This window comes from Acanthaster planci, linkage group LG09 (genome assembly GCF_054643075.1).
Source record: "Acanthaster planci isolate LZ-2023a linkage group LG09, COTS_SCS, whole genome shotgun sequence".
NCBI classification, from domain to species: Eukaryota; Metazoa; Echinodermata; class Asteroidea; order Valvatida; family Acanthasteridae; genus Acanthaster; species Acanthaster planci.
The window spans coordinates 20971894-20989748 of record NC_141785.1 but is presented as its reverse complement, the minus strand read 5'-3'; the positions used below and the strand labels follow the sequence as shown (position 1 = coordinate 20989748).

At 40.3% G+C, this 17855-nt stretch overlaps 2 protein-coding genes across 2 annotated transcripts; both read right to left on the bottom strand.

The window, feature by feature from the left end:
- Positions 1 to 416: 416 nt before the first annotated feature.
- Positions 417 to 7946, bottom strand: LOC110985465 (development-specific protein LVN1.2-like). The gene is made up of 6 exons (XM_022246503.2): positions 7735 to 7946; positions 4968 to 5125; positions 4052 to 4139; positions 3019 to 3186; positions 2107 to 2198; positions 417 to 1535 (listed from the first exon to the last, which is right to left on the bottom strand). The coding sequence occupies exons 1-6, from the start codon at positions 7832 to 7834 to the stop codon at positions 1479 to 1481; spliced, it is 663 nt and encodes a 220-aa protein (XP_022102195.1). The 5' UTR covers positions 7835 to 7946; the 3' UTR covers positions 417 to 1478.
- Positions 7947 to 9253: 1307 nt separating this feature from the next.
- Positions 9254 to 16851, bottom strand: LOC110985473 (development-specific protein LVN1.2-like). Its single transcript, XM_087141549.1, has 6 exons — positions 16660 to 16851; positions 15046 to 15209; positions 13498 to 13579; positions 13121 to 13288; positions 11622 to 11713; positions 9254 to 10948 (listed from the first exon to the last, which is right to left on the bottom strand). Exons 1-6 carry the CDS (start codon positions 16766 to 16768, stop codon positions 10889 to 10891), a joined length of 675 nt encoding a protein of 224 aa, XP_086997675.1. The 5' UTR covers positions 16769 to 16851; the 3' UTR covers positions 9254 to 10888.
- Positions 16852 to 17855: the final 1004 nt, after the last annotated feature.

Genomic DNA, 17855 nt, shown 5'->3' with positions numbered 1-17855 from the left:
GTGGAAATGATTTTTAAAAATATACTTCAATACTTAAAGAATACATTGATTTCGTGATGCATGGGTTAACGTGCATGGGGCTAACTAAAATTTAATCTTTCAGTGCTTAAGCTTATCCCTACAGGCCGAATCTGATCTTTAAAGCCGGACGCGGGATCCCTTTACCCGTACCTATTTGCGGACGTTTTCTCTGCGCCGAGCCTTTATGAATATTTTGCTTGCTGTAAATAGCTATTGGTACCAATTTAATGGGGTTAAATGAAACACATGTATTGATGTCTTTGCAAGTACGCCAAACTTCACAGGGACTAATCAAGGGACAGCTAAGATTGTAGGAATGGAAAAATCATGAGGGCGAAAGCCTGGACCAAAGGAAAATACCCAACACAGTCAAACAGCCACATCAACAAAGCGTGTAACAAAGAAAGTAATGACTTTATCTCATGAAGGGAAAAAGGGGCCACCAAGAAACTTGGGACAAATGGGTACTTTATCATTTAAGGCTAAATTCAGTAAATGTAACATTTTAAGGACATAAACCCTACAGGAAGTTTCCATTTTTTCGTTTAACTAAAAGTTACAGCACATCTTTAAAAGCGTACGCCATCTTCCATAAAAGTACGTGAATATTGTAAGATCACAACTTTGGTACCTTTTAATAAATGATGGCATGTTCATGGAGAAGGGTTGGGGTTCAAACGACCCCCTCGTCGCGAAGACTTCGAATCCATAAAGGTTGAAACCGTTCCTGGTTCAGTGGCATTGTACATATTTGTCCCAAACGCAAAAAAAATAGGATGAAAGAATGTCCAATGACGTTTCCAATAATGACTGATTTGAAGGTTTCAAGAGAGAGGAATCAGTCAAGCCTGTCAGATCTCGCCAATAGGTGTGATCGGCTGTCTTAGACTTCTAGAGCAGAAAAGCATCAATTGATAAACCTCAATATCATGTTTCCCAGCAAAAATCATTTATAAGCCGCGATAATACATTAAATTCCGAGCAAGTTCTTAAAAAGAAATGAAAAACGAAAACCTCATTGTTCTGTGGCACATCAAGAATTTATGAAAGGGGAATGCAAATCGGATTTGAAACCAAACCATAAAGTCAGGGCAAATGCTTTGCTCGTCCAGGAGAAAACTGACCATCTTCAAAGCGGGTGAAGACATGCCTCCTTCATGCCTCCTACTTACACAGTCATTCAAAAAGTAAGCCTATGGTCCCGATCAGAACTTCTAATCACTAGTTTGCAGTATACAATGTATAAAACGAACCAAAATACATGCACTTAAAGACAATTCCACTGCCATTAAGTTAATCATTCTACATTATATCAAATCTCATCACAGACATAAATGCAAAATATACAAACACAAGTATCAAACGGACTGTTTAGTTTTGTAAACCAAAAATTAGTCATCTACATGTATAATTCTTGGTTTAAAATCTCGCACGTTCGGGAGAAGGCCGCCCAGTGCTTACACAAACAGGTGGATGAAAGAGTTGTACATCTTCGGTGCCTGACTGAATGATTGCTGTAACAAACAAGAAACAACAGAAAAGAGAAATAAGATTTAAACAACAGGTCCACTGAATGCAGTTGATCTACTTCATCTCAAATTTCAAAACCAGATGAGAAAACAGCAAATTCTCTGGGTAATGTCATTGTAAACAAACGAAAGAAACTTGCATGTATTTCACCTCTCAACAATTTAACTCTATTTGCCCTTAAAAATGATGCATTTTCACTGATGTACACGTATTTCTGACTGATAGTTCTTCCCTCAACTTGGTCAAATTTGATCGGTAACCATCTTCCAACCATTGATTCAATTTTACTTGGTATCTAGGATAGATTTGATGTACAAGCTACCATCTCCACTTGACTGGTGGTCATCAGATGGCCAATAATCAATTTGGCCTTCATTTTCATATAATTCTAATTTTCTGCAGTAAATACAAAGACCACTGTGACTCATTGTTTGAAATCCCAACCTGGCCTGATCTTGCAATCAAGGATGAGAAGAAATATACAAATACACAACTGAGTCTTGAAAATTTGTTGGAAATGTTGAAATTTGAGTGAATGACAGTTGGAAGTCTTACCTCCATGCAGTACTCTGGCACAGTAAAATATCTGGCTGGGTCTTGGATTCCAGACGTGTAGTTAACAAAGCCAGTGACCTGGAGAACTGGTGCTAGAAAGACAAAACAAAAAAGGAAATAAGAGTCAAGGGTATATACACTACAAGATCAGATATTTTGTTATCATTTATTAGTTTAAAGAATTACAGTTTGAGGAAACATGTTATTTCCTGAAGTCTTATTAAGCACAAAGAGAAAAAGTCCTTGGGTTCTGTATTCCTCGAAATCTCATTTATCTTTTGCTCGCGTCATATTTCATTCTTTTGTAATACTTTTTCCCAAGATATTGTACACTGAAATTATAATCAGCTATACTAGAAATTCAACTTACATGTCAGACATAGGCTACAGGTAAGAAGCAAACTCTCCTCACTCCAAACTTCTTGAAATATTGTTTTATTCCTTTAAAAGGCATAAGAATACTCCCAGAGCCCAGAATCAAAATGGAAGTTGGGCTTGAACTTAATCAAGTTTAGTTCTCTCCTTCAAATAGCAGTAATTGAATTGTTGAGTTTAACATTGGATGCCAGACTTGTTTATTGAAGCCTACCCTCAGAAGGCCCAGACAGGACCAGCGGAGGCAAAGGCTACACAATGAGAGAATAGACAGGAGCTTAGAAGGAAGGGAAAGAGTCTCCGTCGTAAGATACTTAGTTGTCTCATCCTGGACAGAGACAAATTTCACCTGATAAAAAACTGAATATGGACAAATTACATGCAATAAGCAAAAGGAGTGAGGTAAATACATTATCTCTAGAAACTGCTTTAAGCACTGTGGCTTTGTAAATGGGTTTTAGACATACTTGATCCACATCTGCCACACCTAACTTCAGTGTAGTTTGAGTCAATTCCTTCAATAAATCCTCCACTTACTTCCTTGATGTTGACCGAAGAAAGTCACACTGTAGGGGATGCAGTCACCCTTAGAGACGGATAGAATCACATTGCCTGCCACCACCCCTTGCTTCAAAGAGTATGTGAATGAGTCTGCTGTCATCTTGTTATCACCAACATAGAAGGAGCTCTCGTAAGTGGCATCATCTACAGAAGATGGCAAAAACATTAACCTACAAACTCACACTAGGAAGTCCGCCGGTCATTTCACATTCAAAGCTATCATCCTATTAAAGTGAACTGAATAAACCAAAGAATATAATGGATGTAATAATCTGAACCTACTTGTACATGTTTTCAACCTGAAATCAAAAGTAATTGAGTCTGAGTCTGTCCCTTTGTTTCTTTAAATGTTTCACAGACCCTGTATTTAATAGCTCCATGCCCAAACAAACTGGGTAGTTTTGGCCAGGATCAATGAAAAAAACAATCAAATGGTGAACTACAAAGTAATACATGTACTCACAAAAATTAATTGCTATGTTATCAAATGCAAGTTTGAGCCCTCTGCTATTCCTTAGTGCCATCTATGCCCCGACGGACACTAGTTAAGAAATTCAGCAAATTAATCCTAATGAGCACTTAGCTAAAAGCTTCTCTGAATCTACTAAAATATCCCATCATAAGGAAACCAATAGCACATACATTCAACCGTCAAAAGGCAATAAACCCATGCACTGAGTAACGGTAAATACTCTCGTCCTTCCTCATGCTGAAAAATCTTTTGGAAGGATACCGGAGGGTTAAATGTCAGGATTTATATCAAGAAACAGGGCAGTAAGGCTTTGTATACACGTAAGCTTAGGCCCCCCCATTTGTCACCATCTGCATTTTATTTTGCTTCATTACCAGTGTAATTAGTACTGACATATGGAAATAAACTCTCAAACTCCAAACTTCAATACATGTATGTTCCACAGGACTTTCTACAGTTACTGGCAGAAATAAAACAAAATCAGCTGAAATGACAAGAATGTCCATCAAGGTCAACGATCAATCATCCAGAACTCACCTGGTACACAGTGAGACATGTTGGTTCCTGCTGGAAGGGGGATTTTTTGGCAAGTCTGTGTGTGTGCCTGGATGATGTATTCTGTTTGCTGAGAGACGATCACAAAGTCAGAAATAATTCCCAAGCACAAGGGAGAACCTTGCTAGAAAGTTATCTACTAAACAAAGAAGAAACACATCACACCATCGGGCAGGTTTAATTTTGACAGGTGTTTGTTTGCTCATTTTTGTTTCTTGTCTCGTTTAGAACATCACCTTAATCCGGTGTCTACCGTTAGTTTGACGTTGTGCTTCTAGTATTTTTTCTCTTCTCTTCTTCATTTCTCATATTTCATCAAGATGTGAGGTAACTGGTCTATGGACAACCTTTCATATTTAAATTTGTTCCCCGGGCTAATCTTTTGGGTAAAAGTTTGAATAGTTTCCAAGATTTTTCCACCCTGAGTGGAACCAACAGAGGGTGCAATTTTCCTTGCAACAAAGGCTCCTTTGGTAGGAACTGCACTTTGCTGGTTCACAAACGACTGCATGCATGTGTTTCTGTCGCTTTGCTACCAACGAACTGTGCAATACCACCATTATGGCTCCTTCCACCCGATGACAGGTGCTTTCTGCTCAAGGCAGATTGCAATTTGTATCAACATGTATTGCTGCATGTATTTTGAATTTTTGACTGAATAACTTTACATGTATTAACAGTTCATGTTCTTTTTAGTTTGCCATTTTGGGTTCTTTCCAAACTTACATGACATCTTTTTGTTCAAGGTTCGAAACTGAATTTTCGGTTGAGTAAACTATGGAGTTATTAAAAAGGAGGCTTGGTACATGTACATGTACATGTATATTGAGATTTCAAACTTTCTCATTCTCTGAAAGCCGAGGTATTTTCTGAAGTAAATTTACGCTGGAAACTTTACCGCTTTGTAGTCTACAATTATCTGGTACATGTAGACTTCAGCTCCATCCTGGATGAAGGCAAATTCCCCAGCTCGTTGGTTGAAGTAGTCAAAGGCAAACTGGATGGATTCCAGAACAGCCACAGGCTTACCAGCTGATATTGTCCCAACCACCTGTCCTGTAGAGTGAAAGTGGCCCAACACCAATCAATTCAAACCAGAGTCTGATAACATGGAATCACAACATTGGTATTTCTGCACAAGAAACTGTGTTTACAGGCAAACTTCAAATGTTCCAGACAGAATATTGGAATTTTCTTTTGGGGGGGTCTAGCTGAGGTTAGTACTGAATATGTTAGTGTCTGTGTTGAGTGTGTTCCTCATCGGTTGCATTTCTTAAATCATAGTGGGACTCACGTTATGGACAAGAAGGAAAACATGACTTGTTGAGCTTTAAAAGCTGTCACTAACGGTACACATAGTTTTAAACATGGTGGAGTAGCGGTATATGGGGCTGAATTCCACCTTGTAAATTACACAAATTCACAACACGATGCAGCCTGGGTATGAAATCAGACAGAGATTAGCTGCAGTAAAGTCCCCAAATCACTCACTGCCCATGTTGAGTTGCCCTGACAGTAATTCAAAGCAAAACGTACACGCAAAACATACCACTGCCTTAAATTAATTGAACTTTTTTGAAGTTCTTGAAGTACATGTAATCAAAAATTACATATGTTCAACTTTCGGTTGATAGTATGCAATCAATACTACTTTTCTCGAACAAAGACTTGAAACACTCGTCAATATGGCGACAGAAATAAGACAGATTTTAAAAAGGAGCCATTTACAGTGTTAGCCCTGTATGTCATAGTTGTAAATTCATGTTACTTGCCTTGGACTACAGTTGGACTTAAATCGCTATTTTTGTGATTTGTGACTTAATGTGTAACATCAGTTTGGACTTAAACTTGACTTGGACTTGAAAAAAAGACTTGTGACTTGACTTGGACTTGCACATTATGAATTGTTACCAACACAGGTCAAAAGAATTTAAAGGAACCAGGAAATGAATTTTGTTAGAATTTTACTCTTCTTCCATGTTTGAAAACTGTTTGACATCTTTTTTGAGTTACATGAACTGAACGGTGCACTTTTTCTAACATTAAAAATTGACCATGCATTTCTGTACAAGTGAGAATACTTTTGCTTTGATGTAAATCCAGGTAGACATGGCTCAGGTTGCATGTTTTCATGTTCAAATTATGAATCCAAAATTTGCTATCTGGGAACATTTCTGTGAAAAGGATTTTTGCGGGTACAAGCTATTTTGTGTGTCATGAATTAATGGAAGCAAAAGCCTATGGAAGTAGCTCTACTGAGTGGAGCGTTAGTATTCCTCTTTGTATGATTTTGGACGGGATCGTCTTTACTAACACTCCACGCCTGTACATAGAGTAAAGTGACAACGGTTCTCAAAAGACTCACCAAAAATACCTCTATCACCACCCACTGGCTTCCATAAATGCCAACATCAAAACGGTTGGGGCTTCAATGGTATTTTTTACTTCAAAATCTGTCAAAATCCGACCATTTTCGCTCGACACATGCACAGCGCTTGAACTTTTCGTCGCCTCCTCCCATGCGAATATGCGCGTGTAGAGTTTCTGGCGCAATAAGTTTGTGCACGAACATTGTCCTCCAAGACGTATGCATGAGTGGGCTTTACGTGGTGGGGACCCAAGACTTGTTGATTGTGACCTTTATGGGCACTACCAACGACTGTTTCATGGTGCAAAATGCAGGCCCTGCTCGCTGCATGTATGGTGAACTGTATGGACAAATAGGGTAACATCAAAAAAGACTTCTTAACTCTGTCCATGCAACGCATGTGCAGTGACCAAGGGCCTGATTTTGAAGTCAGAAATATCACTGAAGCCCCAACAGTTTGCCATAGTATGACAATTCCATCCAAAAATCGAAAAAGCGGAATACTAAAGCTCCACTCAACTATGGGGGTACTTGGACCGCCTGACAATGTCCAAATAATTCAAAAGGCAGTTTGTAGGGTCCAAGTTACTCGGACTTTACCGTGCGAAGGGCTAACACATGTGGTGCCACCATGGCCACTGGCCCGCGGCAGTAGGTGAATTCTTACTACTACTACTACTAGAACTACTGCAATGCAACATACAGTGTCATGTCAACGGCTAGCCCCACTAGTGTGGCACGGACTCTCACTCCCGATCCATCCTTAGCCACACTCCCGTATGCGCAATTTCGTGTCGGTATACTGAAAATTTTCGGCGCATCCACTTATCATGCATTGTGGGCGCAAAATGGAACAGTCGTCGAGAAGATTAGGGGTCAAGTGATGTAATTTTCAACAACCTTATTTTAAAGATGGTGACTGTGAGAGCCTAGTAAATTCAATGGATAAAGACTGGAAAATACCTGAATAAAATGAGTGAAATCATTCAATAAATGGCTTTTAGAAAGCGGAAAGGTCAAGGATCTAGCGGTCATGTTGGTGTGCAAAAGAAATTGCGCCCACGATCACTGACGATAAGTGGGTGCGCCGAAAATTTTCAGTACGCCGACACGAAATTGCGTATACGGATGTGTGGCTAAGGATGGATCTGGAGTGAGAGTCCGTGCCACACTAGTAGTAGTAGTGGGGCTAGTCAACGGCATGAACGGGTAGGCCTATATCATCATGACCATGATGTACACTGACTATGACACAAGTCTTCATGGTCAGATGGTACCGTGGTGCGGTGGAACTCACCATCTAATGCCTCAAATTCCTTCGGGAAACAGCACTTCTTTTGAGCCAGACTAGTTGCCACGACAACCAGCAGCAAAAGAAAAACCGACTTTACCTCCATGTTTTCTGTGTAGCACTTCCTAGCTATAAACAGCTTACAAAATACTGTAATCCAGCACCGTACATGTATATATATGGGGGCCACCGCACCGTGCTTACCCTGCCACGTGAGTTGAATGATTGATCTCGTGACCTTCGCTAGACTGGTTTACTGTCCCATTGCACATGGTCATTTTCACCAGTCATGATGGCTTCTTAGCAGGCAAGATGTGTTAATGATGTTGTATCCAATACCCCCCCCCCAAAAAAAACCAAATCAGTTAAAATTCCTGCTTGTTGGGAAGGGGTGGAAGTGGGGTGGGTGGGGTGAGACGAGGGCGCCATAATACACCAACAATGCATTGGTGACAAAAAACCGCTCCGTGCAGGACAGCCAATGGACCGCTGATTGAATACCATGCATGTTTTTTTTTGTTTTTTTTTGTTTGTTTAGGGCCTACTAGGGGGCTACGCCGCAGTGGAATGCAGTCGATCGGCGTCGATGCATTCATTTTCTGATTAATTGTTTGGTATACTAGTTGCACCCACGTCCGGCTTTGAAACCAACTTTTTTTTCCAGCTTGTGCTCAAGTGGTTTCCCTTTCATTCTCTTATTTTTCTAGTAAAGACACTAGAGAACATATTTGAGGATATGAATGCATTTCCTTGTTTTCGGACCATTTTACCCACGGAGCTTCAGCAGCAGACCGTGCGCCGATCATGGTTGGGAAACTGAACTTCCAATCAGCTTATAAGTCAGGGCGCCGATGCCGGCCAACTCCAATAGCTCATGAAATCTTGTATATCCTAAAAGGCACTTTTGGGGTAGGCAAAGCCCCCCCCCCATTAATCGGAAACAGATATAACTTCAGTTGAGAGTTCAAATGAAAGCAAGGGCAAACACTCCAAAGTTTAATCAAGGTGGATCTCGGGCTGCAAGTTATCTTACACCGCAGGAAATCCTTACACTAGGCAATTCATCCTGGCAAGACAGAGGTAGTGGGTTTATGGCACACAATTATGACACATAAGAGGAAGGAAGCTTGATGTAGTATTCCTGATTCCAGTTGGTTAGATGTTCTTAAACATTTGCACATACCAGATACCATTCACTGTCGACTGTTCGATAGACAAGACAATGTCACATTGATCACAAAGACTTGAACTGGAATCCATTTGAACAAAAAAGACATGACTGGACCGGCTCTTGCAGGTACTAGAATCATTTGTCGTTCCCTTTTTGTATAATGAACCATTTCTTCATCACTGATTTGATGACCGTTCACCTACCATTGTTCACTCCATCCACTGTATCAAGACTGACTGACTGATAAAACGGATCCAAAATTAAAGTATAATCAGCTTGAAGATTAATGACTAAAGCATTGTTTCAGATGCAGAATCACTCTTTTTCTTTCTACTGACTCAAGCGAGACAAGGATTGCTTTGCAATGAGTGTAATTTAATCAATCACAGCTTCGTATGCACCTGCAGCGAAAAAGCACAGTGCTGAGTAATATATACAGTTTGTGTTAATTATTAGACTACTCTAGCATTTAGTAAGAAAACAAAACAAAACAATATAATATGATGAATTTATTTTCGCAAACAAGTGAAATTGTCATGATCTGCTTTTAAGAAAAAAATGTCATAGTGACTTGCAATGTATAAAATACATTTGAGTTCTTTCACTTCAATCATTAACTTTCCTAAACTAACAGTCCACGGTTACATTACTTGAGAGGTTGTCAAAAGGCAGTTAAATATCTCTTTCCACAGTATACAGCAATGTGTACTTGTATGCGGTACTGCATGCACTAGCTATGTTCAGCTGTATCACCGGGCGCAGTGGCGTAACCAGGGAGGTTCCCGACCCCGTTAACCCATTTGAACTTTTGAAATGCACACAACATAGTGTGTGAAAATGGTAGTTCGTCGGCTTTCGGCATCCCCTTTAAAAAAATGTGCATCCTAGAACATCCTATCATGCAATGCAAGTTTGTATTTATGGTTACTGAAAATTTAAAAGCCAAGAAAGGAGGACAGTGGAACATACAGGGACACTTCCCCCTCTGTCCCTCTGTTTTAATAATTTTTGTTAATTCCCGGGATCTGCCACTGAGCTATGTGATACCTAGCACCACTAGGAATTCAAACTCAATAACGATGTTTCAAAATGAAAGCACTGAGAGATCTAAATACAAAAAGCCACGCATTGTCTACATGCATAACCTTCACACGTAGAGACGATCCCTCATAAAATGTCGCAATTCCTTCCACTTGGTGTACATTGCAATCGCCCACAAAAGAGTTTCAGTTCTGTCTAACGGGGCCTAGTAATCATTAAACAGATAGGCCTAAAGGGGTGAATTCCAACCAGATCTGAGTATTTTGTTCATGAGACTAGCTTGATTACCTTTATGTGGCGTGCAAACTTAACATTTAATCCCGAAATAGAGATATCTTCTTTTCTAGTCGAGCAAAGTTTACATTGAATCGTAAAATAGAGATAGACTTATATCTATTTCGGGATAAATGTTGCACGCCATAATTTTACTGATCTCGGAAACCGTCTGGTATTATTTCGAAGAGCCAGTAAACACCCTCTGTATAAATGCGAGAGTCCATCATTTCATCATTTTCAGAAATATGAAGGTTTTGAAGCCTTGAGAGAAATAATTTCATTTAATGCACATAAATGTATCCCCTACGAAGTAATTACCGGAACCGCTTCCAAATGCGGGCCTTTAAAGTCTGAGGAGGGCATTTCATCATTTACAACAATTTGTTTTGATCGAGAGGGACATGGTTATTCCTTCTTGGCGCAAGTTACCCCCTCTTAATATCAAGGGTGTGCACTATATTAATCCACCATAATAATCCACAGAGTAATTGTCAAGTGGAAACATTTCGTTGAAAGGCCATGTCACGTGAAGAAAAATATACGCAAGCTTTAATATGGTATAGTGAACAAAATGCAGGAACCTATGCGGTCTGTATTCGCTTTAAGATTTTACACATCAAATTTGTCAGCGGTCAGGTTCAGGAAGTCATCTGGACGGAACTGCCGATGTTCTTAAAACAGAACTTGACTGTACTTCAACAGCTCCAGCAGTTTGGGTTCTTTCTCGATGTACTAAGAATCCAAAAACAATAGAAGATTTAGGCCCTACTTCAATGGCACCATAAAACTTACACGGGAAAGTAAGCGAACTAAACATCAAATCGGAAACCACCTGATTCATTAACATCCTCATTTTCAGACGCCTTAGGTAGGCAACAAACTGTGTATATAGCCATACTGCTTTCCAGTCAGTGCCGTATTCAGCGGGGGCGGTGGAAACTTGCCCCCCCCTCCCCCCGAAAATATTTGCATTAATTTTTTTTATAAAGAACGGGTGACTCGGGAAGAAAGTATTAGGTATGTTAATTTATCACATATTTGCACTAAATCTCGAAGAAAAAACACCAGCAAATAAAAGCAAGGATGTCAGGACCGTAAGGCTTTTCATTCATTTTTCTCTCCACATCACCATGTTGAATAACCCCGAAGACGCGTTTGCTTTTGGATTCCCCCCCCCCGCCACGCCAAAAGCTGGATACGCCACTAACTCCAGTTAGCCTATGCCTTGAGGTCTTCTTAAATAGCTTAAATCTAGCGCAGCCGATTTCGTAAAAGTTGTCGTCTTTTTCGTGGGAATAGGAGAGAAAGTCTCACCATTCTCTCACAACCAAACAAGTTTTTCATCGCCAAAACGCTGTACGTTTCGTGTATAAGCCTCGCTAAGTTCAAACGTCTATAGTCTTACCGTAGGGCAGTATTCAGGCACTTCAAAGAACCTGTCTGGGTCGGCAATGCCTGCCTCGTAGTTGAAATAGCCGGTGAGTGAAAGGATCGAGGCTGCAACCAGGAAGTAATTAGAAGGGATTATTGCTGGAGTGGACAAAAAAGCCGAAAATGATTATTTTCCGACTTTGCAAATGGGAGAGGTCATCTATACTTCCAAATGTCACTTGTGTCCAAGTTTATTCATTCCCACAGCGTTACATGGCGCTTGAACGGCCAAATGCATATTAAACGTTGTTTTCCACGAGCACATGTTGGATATAGTTCAATATCAAGTACCACGGTCAACGATATTTTCGCATGCTTGGGACAGGCAACCAAAAATGCTTTGCGCATCCAAAGCTGTGACGTATTTTCCTTCCCAAAAACTTGTATTTCACGCATTTATTTTGAATCAACCGGAGAAAATTTTTATAAATATCGTCTTTTTGAATTGCCCCGAAGTTGTATGTTCCGAACGGATACATGTCGAGTTACACAAACAGGTATTGATTCTTAACACCAAATTGCATACTGGCTGGAAGGTTTCATTTAATAACGTGTATATAGAGGTTTTTTAGCGACACCGCTCGATAATGTAGAATTGGTAAACTACTGCACACGCATATGTCACTAAATTTTATCACTAAATGATCAAATTATTAAAAAAGGAGCAAATTTGTCAAAAGATCGTCCCGTGTATTTATTTTTAGGTCTGTTGAATTTTTTCTCAGCCCCTGAAGGAACGACTCTTACAATCTGTGTCATTTTCAGAATCATTTTGCAGAGTTCTTTCTCCGGTGGATTCAAACATTTTTGCATGCAATCGATCCAGACTCTTTAAGTTCGCTTGAAATATATCTGCTTCTTATAACCAAGAAAACTTATTTTATTTATTACAATCGGCAACACTCGATTCCTTGAAGAGAACAAAATGCCTCTTTTGAACTAAACTTTGCTGCACATTTTCTTGGGCAGGTTTAAAATCAATGCTACTGAAACATGAAATGCAATTTGTATTTGGATTTATCGTTTAAAAATCATTGTTTTGCCCTCTTTCTTGAAAATAATCCAACAAAGACACCTCATTTTATAATAAAAGCACACGAAATAAGAAATTGTTTATTGCTATTCACCTTGAGCCAAAGCACGCCCTCATTGGTTGAAAAGAACCATGTTGGTTGGCAGTGTCAATTTTACTGGGTAACGGTAACCACGTAACCGTAACGCGTGCATTTCCTAGTTGCGTGGAGTGACAATGTGACCAATCAATTTCCTTCGTCCATATCCTCATAACCAATAGCTTTTTCTCATGCTAAATGCAGGCTTATTCGTTATATTAAGAAATCAGTGACAACTTATGGTTTCAGTGCCGACCGAGAATCAAATCATTTCAGAGAGTATTTTTCCCTTCTTTTTCCCAATATGCGTTTATCTTCTTCCCAAGAATTCGGACAGCAAATCGCAGGCTACTTTACTCACTTCTGAATGTAGTTCCAGAAAAACTGGCACTATTTGGAATGCAACCTTCCTTGGTCACGGACACCGACGATCGACCATTCTTAAATAGTTGCTGGATTTGGTAGTGGTAGGAATCGATGAACAACTGACGGTCTCCAAGGTAGACTGTGGTATTAAAGTCTACTCCAGCTATACAGAGAAAGAAGCACCACACAAAAATGAAGCTAAGACGTACTCAAGAATAACAACACTGTCCAATAAGCGGAATTGTTATAATAATGTTTTATAAGTGAAACACAGCCAACTGTTTCACTAATTCAAACTGTAATAATTCAAACCAATTACGACCACCTCCAAAACGGACAAACATTCGGCTAAACACCGAAAAATAATCTTACGGGGAACGCAGTGTGGGATATCGCCTTGCAGTTTCGTTTTGGAACACTTTAATTCATCCGTATCAATGATGTACTGGAATCCCTGCAGATAGTTACGGGAAAAATGAAGTATAAATAAAAATGACTTTTTAGTTTCAAATAGGAGCTACTCTGTTCCGTATAAATTAACTTCATCATGTAATTACTTCAGTTCAACTGAAACTGTTAAGCATACACTGACTAAGACCTTTAGAAGATATTTACGTTGCAAGGTAAACATCCATCTTTTGAGGTGTGTCACATGACGGACGTTTACGGTACTGCGGAAGATTGATGGGTAATTCCAGAAATTAGGGGTCCATTTTTTTCGTGTCCCTGTCACATTTGACATATAATTTTGAAAGTTTAGGAGTCATTTTCAAATCCCAAGAGTGATGAATTAATGCAAATTACCTGCAAAACAAATAGTAATAGTCTGAAATCAATTCGGGTGATATTTCCACGTCAAATAACAAAAGTCAGATGTAACAAGGACACTTAAATGTCACACTTTTGGACCCCTAATTTCTGGAATCACCCACATCTCAGAATGCACAAGCCAAATGATCGCATTTGTGGATAAACTGTTTGCAGCCACTTTGGAACTTCCTCTCCGTTTTCAAAAGTGACACAAAAGTGTTCTCAGTGGCATTCGGACAGCTGGAAATGTGCACCGATGATCAGAATCTAAATCAGATTTGAATCTGACTTTGCATCAGATGGGGGGGGGGGGGGCGAGTACATATTTCCCACTGGGAATGGGCTTCATCCCCCAACACCTTTTTGTGGTGAGCAAAATATTGCAGCAAAAAGTACCGAAGGATAGTTTCAAGTGGGTTCTTCTCCATAAAATCATAACTTTATGAAGAGATTTATCAGTTGATTTGTCTTTATTCAATTTAAGTTTAAGTTTTTCCTCTATTCAAAAGGAGCTTTACTCTCCCTAATGGGGTTACACTTCCTCCATTCAAGGTTTTGCGTTTCAGGACAGGATACTGTTAAGTACATGTACTTCCGTCAAGGTGTCACCGTCGAGGTACCGGCTGGGGCGCGGTGCGTGCCCAGGCTTACGCCAGGTAAGCTCGACTGTTCTAGGCAAACCGTGTACTATGAGATTATCCCGACTTTTTGTCAGAACTCAAATTTTTTGCTGGTTTTCCGGCCAAGTCCATAACTCTAATACTCTAATATTTAAAACCGCAATAAAAATTTAAAATATATATTTTGTAAGAGGAGCAGGGTGGCGCGGCCCTGAACAATGATAGAGACATTGAATTAAAATTGACCAGTAAAGCTACTTGAATTTGCTATTCAATGCGACATAGCTTCGTTGATTAAAGAATCAAGAATGGCATGAGCCAACCCTGAACTACACTTGATTTTTATTCAACAAAAAATAAAATATCAGAGCGAAATAACATGATATAATTATACCTTACCAATAAATAAAACATACATAATCATTCACATAACCATGCATGATTAGAGAATACACATCCATTGGCTTGATTCTTATTGGTTTTACTAAACCTGTTCATAGTCTTGGACGAGGCGCTGCCTCGAAGGACGTTCTTCATCAGACTGAAAGAGCATAAACTCATTGCCTATCATATTTTTGGTGACATCAATGGCGGCCTGACCAACAAGAGCTAAACGCTTTGTTCCTCCACGTCCACCCACGGCTGTCTCTGAACCTGGATAGATATAACAAGATGTGACAAATAATCCACAACTTGTCAGCTATGTACAAACAACGAGTCTACCACCATTAATATTCCTTTCACAATTTCCTCATCAAATCCAATCACAAGTCTTTCACAAGTTTGAAGTAACCAGGTAAATAATGAAGAAGAAATATGTTTTTGCCAAATTCACACCTTTTAAATCTGCTGCTAAGACGTGATTTTTTTTGTTTTTTAAAGAGCTAGACCTGAGATGGATTTAGCTACAACTTTACACCCTTCGGTTAGTCCCGTGGGTGTTATCAATAGAGAAGCGGAGTTGTTGGGCATTGCTTGCCGAAACCCTTTTGTTTCTCTTTCATTTCCGTTCGTTTTTGCTTGCGTTGTATTTAGAACTTAGTGGGAACTATATACAGGAGCAATGATGACTTGAACCATGGGTCTAGGCCGCCCGGAAGTAGTGTAGAGTGTGAACACGTGACAGGAAGCGCTACGTGCGCGTAGAAGAAAGGTACGTTCCTTTGCGTGCGGAAGAGACCCTGATATAGACTGGTTCCTGTCCTGTACGTGTATAGTCTCCAGACATCCTCTGAACGTAGGGACCGGAGTGCGTGATGAATCTGGCAGAATCCTGCCAGGTGTATGTAACATCTACTTCGTTATGGAGAATAACTGGCCCGACAAATACTAAAATATTCAACATCCAAATTGGCAGGGCTAACCGCTCACGTTAAACAGCAGCTAGCTACTGGTCCCTATATAATAGGGACAGTCAGTTTCTTGTATATACTTACCAGCAAAAAAAATCGCGTAGGCTGCACAAAACGGCCAGGGAAGTTTCTCAGTAAATCTGTCTGTTTCTATCATCCCTGACCTGAATTCCATTTTTGGATGCCTCAGACCTTAGGAATACCGCATTCGTCTCATCCCATTTGGATACAATCATAGGAATTTTGGGGAGGTTGAATATCCATAGAAACATAGAAACAACAAACGTTGCCCTCAGCGGCGTATCCAGCTTTTGGTGTCGGGGGGCAAATTCAAAAGCGAATGCAGCTTCATGCTTATTTGACATGATCCGATGACATCTCCCCCCCGAAAAAAAATCCGTGGGGGGGGGTGGAAAGTTTCCTTGGCCCCCGTCACTTTTTGCCCTACCACATCCGATTCTCACTCACACACCCACGCACACGACGCCATCGCACCCTACATTTTGTGGACTGTTTACTCGACAGTTTGCATGGTTTTCATATCTTCATTCCTAAAATGTTTTTCTCACACTTAAAACAACCTGAAAATCATGAGACTTGAAAAGGGCGCTGCGTGGCCGGAATTTTGTAACTTGACTCGATGAAACTTCACAGTTCTCAAGACATTCCCTTCTCTTACAAGTAGTGCCCTGTCTGGAATCTAACCATAAAGGTTTCTCATTAAGCAAAGATTTCAGAAGAGGTGCACTTACCATAACCCACCACAAATTGGTCTGGGAAGCAACATGGCCCCTCTGCAGGCTGGGCATAGCTCGTTGCCAATCCCACGAGTAACAATAAGACGGCCGATTTGATGTCCATTTTTACCAACTCGATAATTGAGAACTGAGCGCTGACTTTCACCAAAAGTTGAACTGAAATCTCAACCTCAAGTGGTCCTGTTCATCATAACAGGGACCTGTTTTATATCTAAGCCGGATTGGCAAATTGCAGTCACGTGATGTATCTTTCTTGTGGCCATATCCTCAGAGAGATGACTTGTGTAGCCAATTACCTCTCAGTTACTCACGCCTGCGCAGCAATTACAAAGCTCGAGCCAGCAAGATCGAACAATGGCACGTCGTCAGGAACTTCATAGTCCAGGTTTTCAACCTTTCTCAGCGACCTTTCAAGGCTTCGGGACTGTCACTTTACTGCATGCTTTACCGATGTACGTGTCGCTCGCATGCGACAGCGTTGACTTCGCGTCAAAGGGCAAATAACTTTTACCCAATGAGAGCTCAGAGAAATTCTAGAGGTCGCCATATCCACCCTCAGCTTCCGTTTTAATATCCGTGATCACGCAATGTTTCCTCATCAAGTTTGTAACCTGAGCTTACTCCGACAAATCGACAGTCAAGAAAATGCCCCGGATACCAACATTTGGATAACATTCGGAAGTGTCACCTGTACACGTATGTTTTTCCGGAGGAAAACTCAAGTTATCTTTAAAAAAAATGGTTTGGTTTGAAACATCTAATGGCAATGCATTTTTTCAATGTGCACCAGGACGAGGCTGGAACTTGTATTTTCTTCAGGAGTGGGACTATTTATTTAGATATATTGGTGGACTGGTCCTTTTCCCTATTATAATTATAGGGACCGGCAGCTAGCTGCGGTTTATCGTACGCGATTAGTCCTGTCAATTTTGATGCTAAATATATTACATTTTTGCCAGGCCAATAGCAATGCTTTATAACATGAATTACGTTTCTGCAGGTAGGCGAAAAATACGTGCGTCGCCCGTTGCGTCGTGTTGTCTTACGTCCTTTCTTTGTTTTTTTTTTACGTAAACGTTGCTCCTTCCGACGGCCGTCGTGCGTTGCGTGCCGGGTCATGCGTCGCGTCGCGTATTAGGTCGCCTGAAACACGACACGACGCACGACGCGTCGTGTGCTGTCACCCTTTT

Excerpts from the sequence above, each read along its gene's own strand:
- LOC110985465 (XM_022246503.2), bottom strand. The coding sequence starts at position 7,834 with ATGGAGGTAAAGTCGGTTTTTCTTTTGCTGCTGGTTGTCGTGGCAACT. Across the intron at positions 2,199-3,018 it reads CTTCGGTCAACATCAAGGAA|CACCAGTTCTCCAGGTCACT; the intron begins GTAAGTGGAGGA and ends TTGTCTTTCTAG. Across the intron at positions 1,536-2,106 it reads TGCCAGAGTACTGCATGGAG|CAATCATTCAGTCAGGCACC; the intron begins GTAAGACTTCCA and ends TGTTTGTTACAG.
- LOC110985473 (XM_087141549.1), bottom strand. The coding sequence starts at position 16,768 with ATGGACATCAAATCGGCCGTCTTATTGTTACTCGTGGGATTGGCAACG. Across the intron at positions 15,210-16,659 it reads CCAATTTGTGGTGGGTTATG|GTTCAGAGACAGCCGTGGGT; the intron begins GTAAGTGCACCT and ends ATATCTATCCAG. Across the intron at positions 13,289-13,497 it reads TATCCCACACTGCGTTCCCC|CTGGAGTAGACTTTAATACC; the intron begins GTAAGATTATTT and ends TTCTCTGTATAG.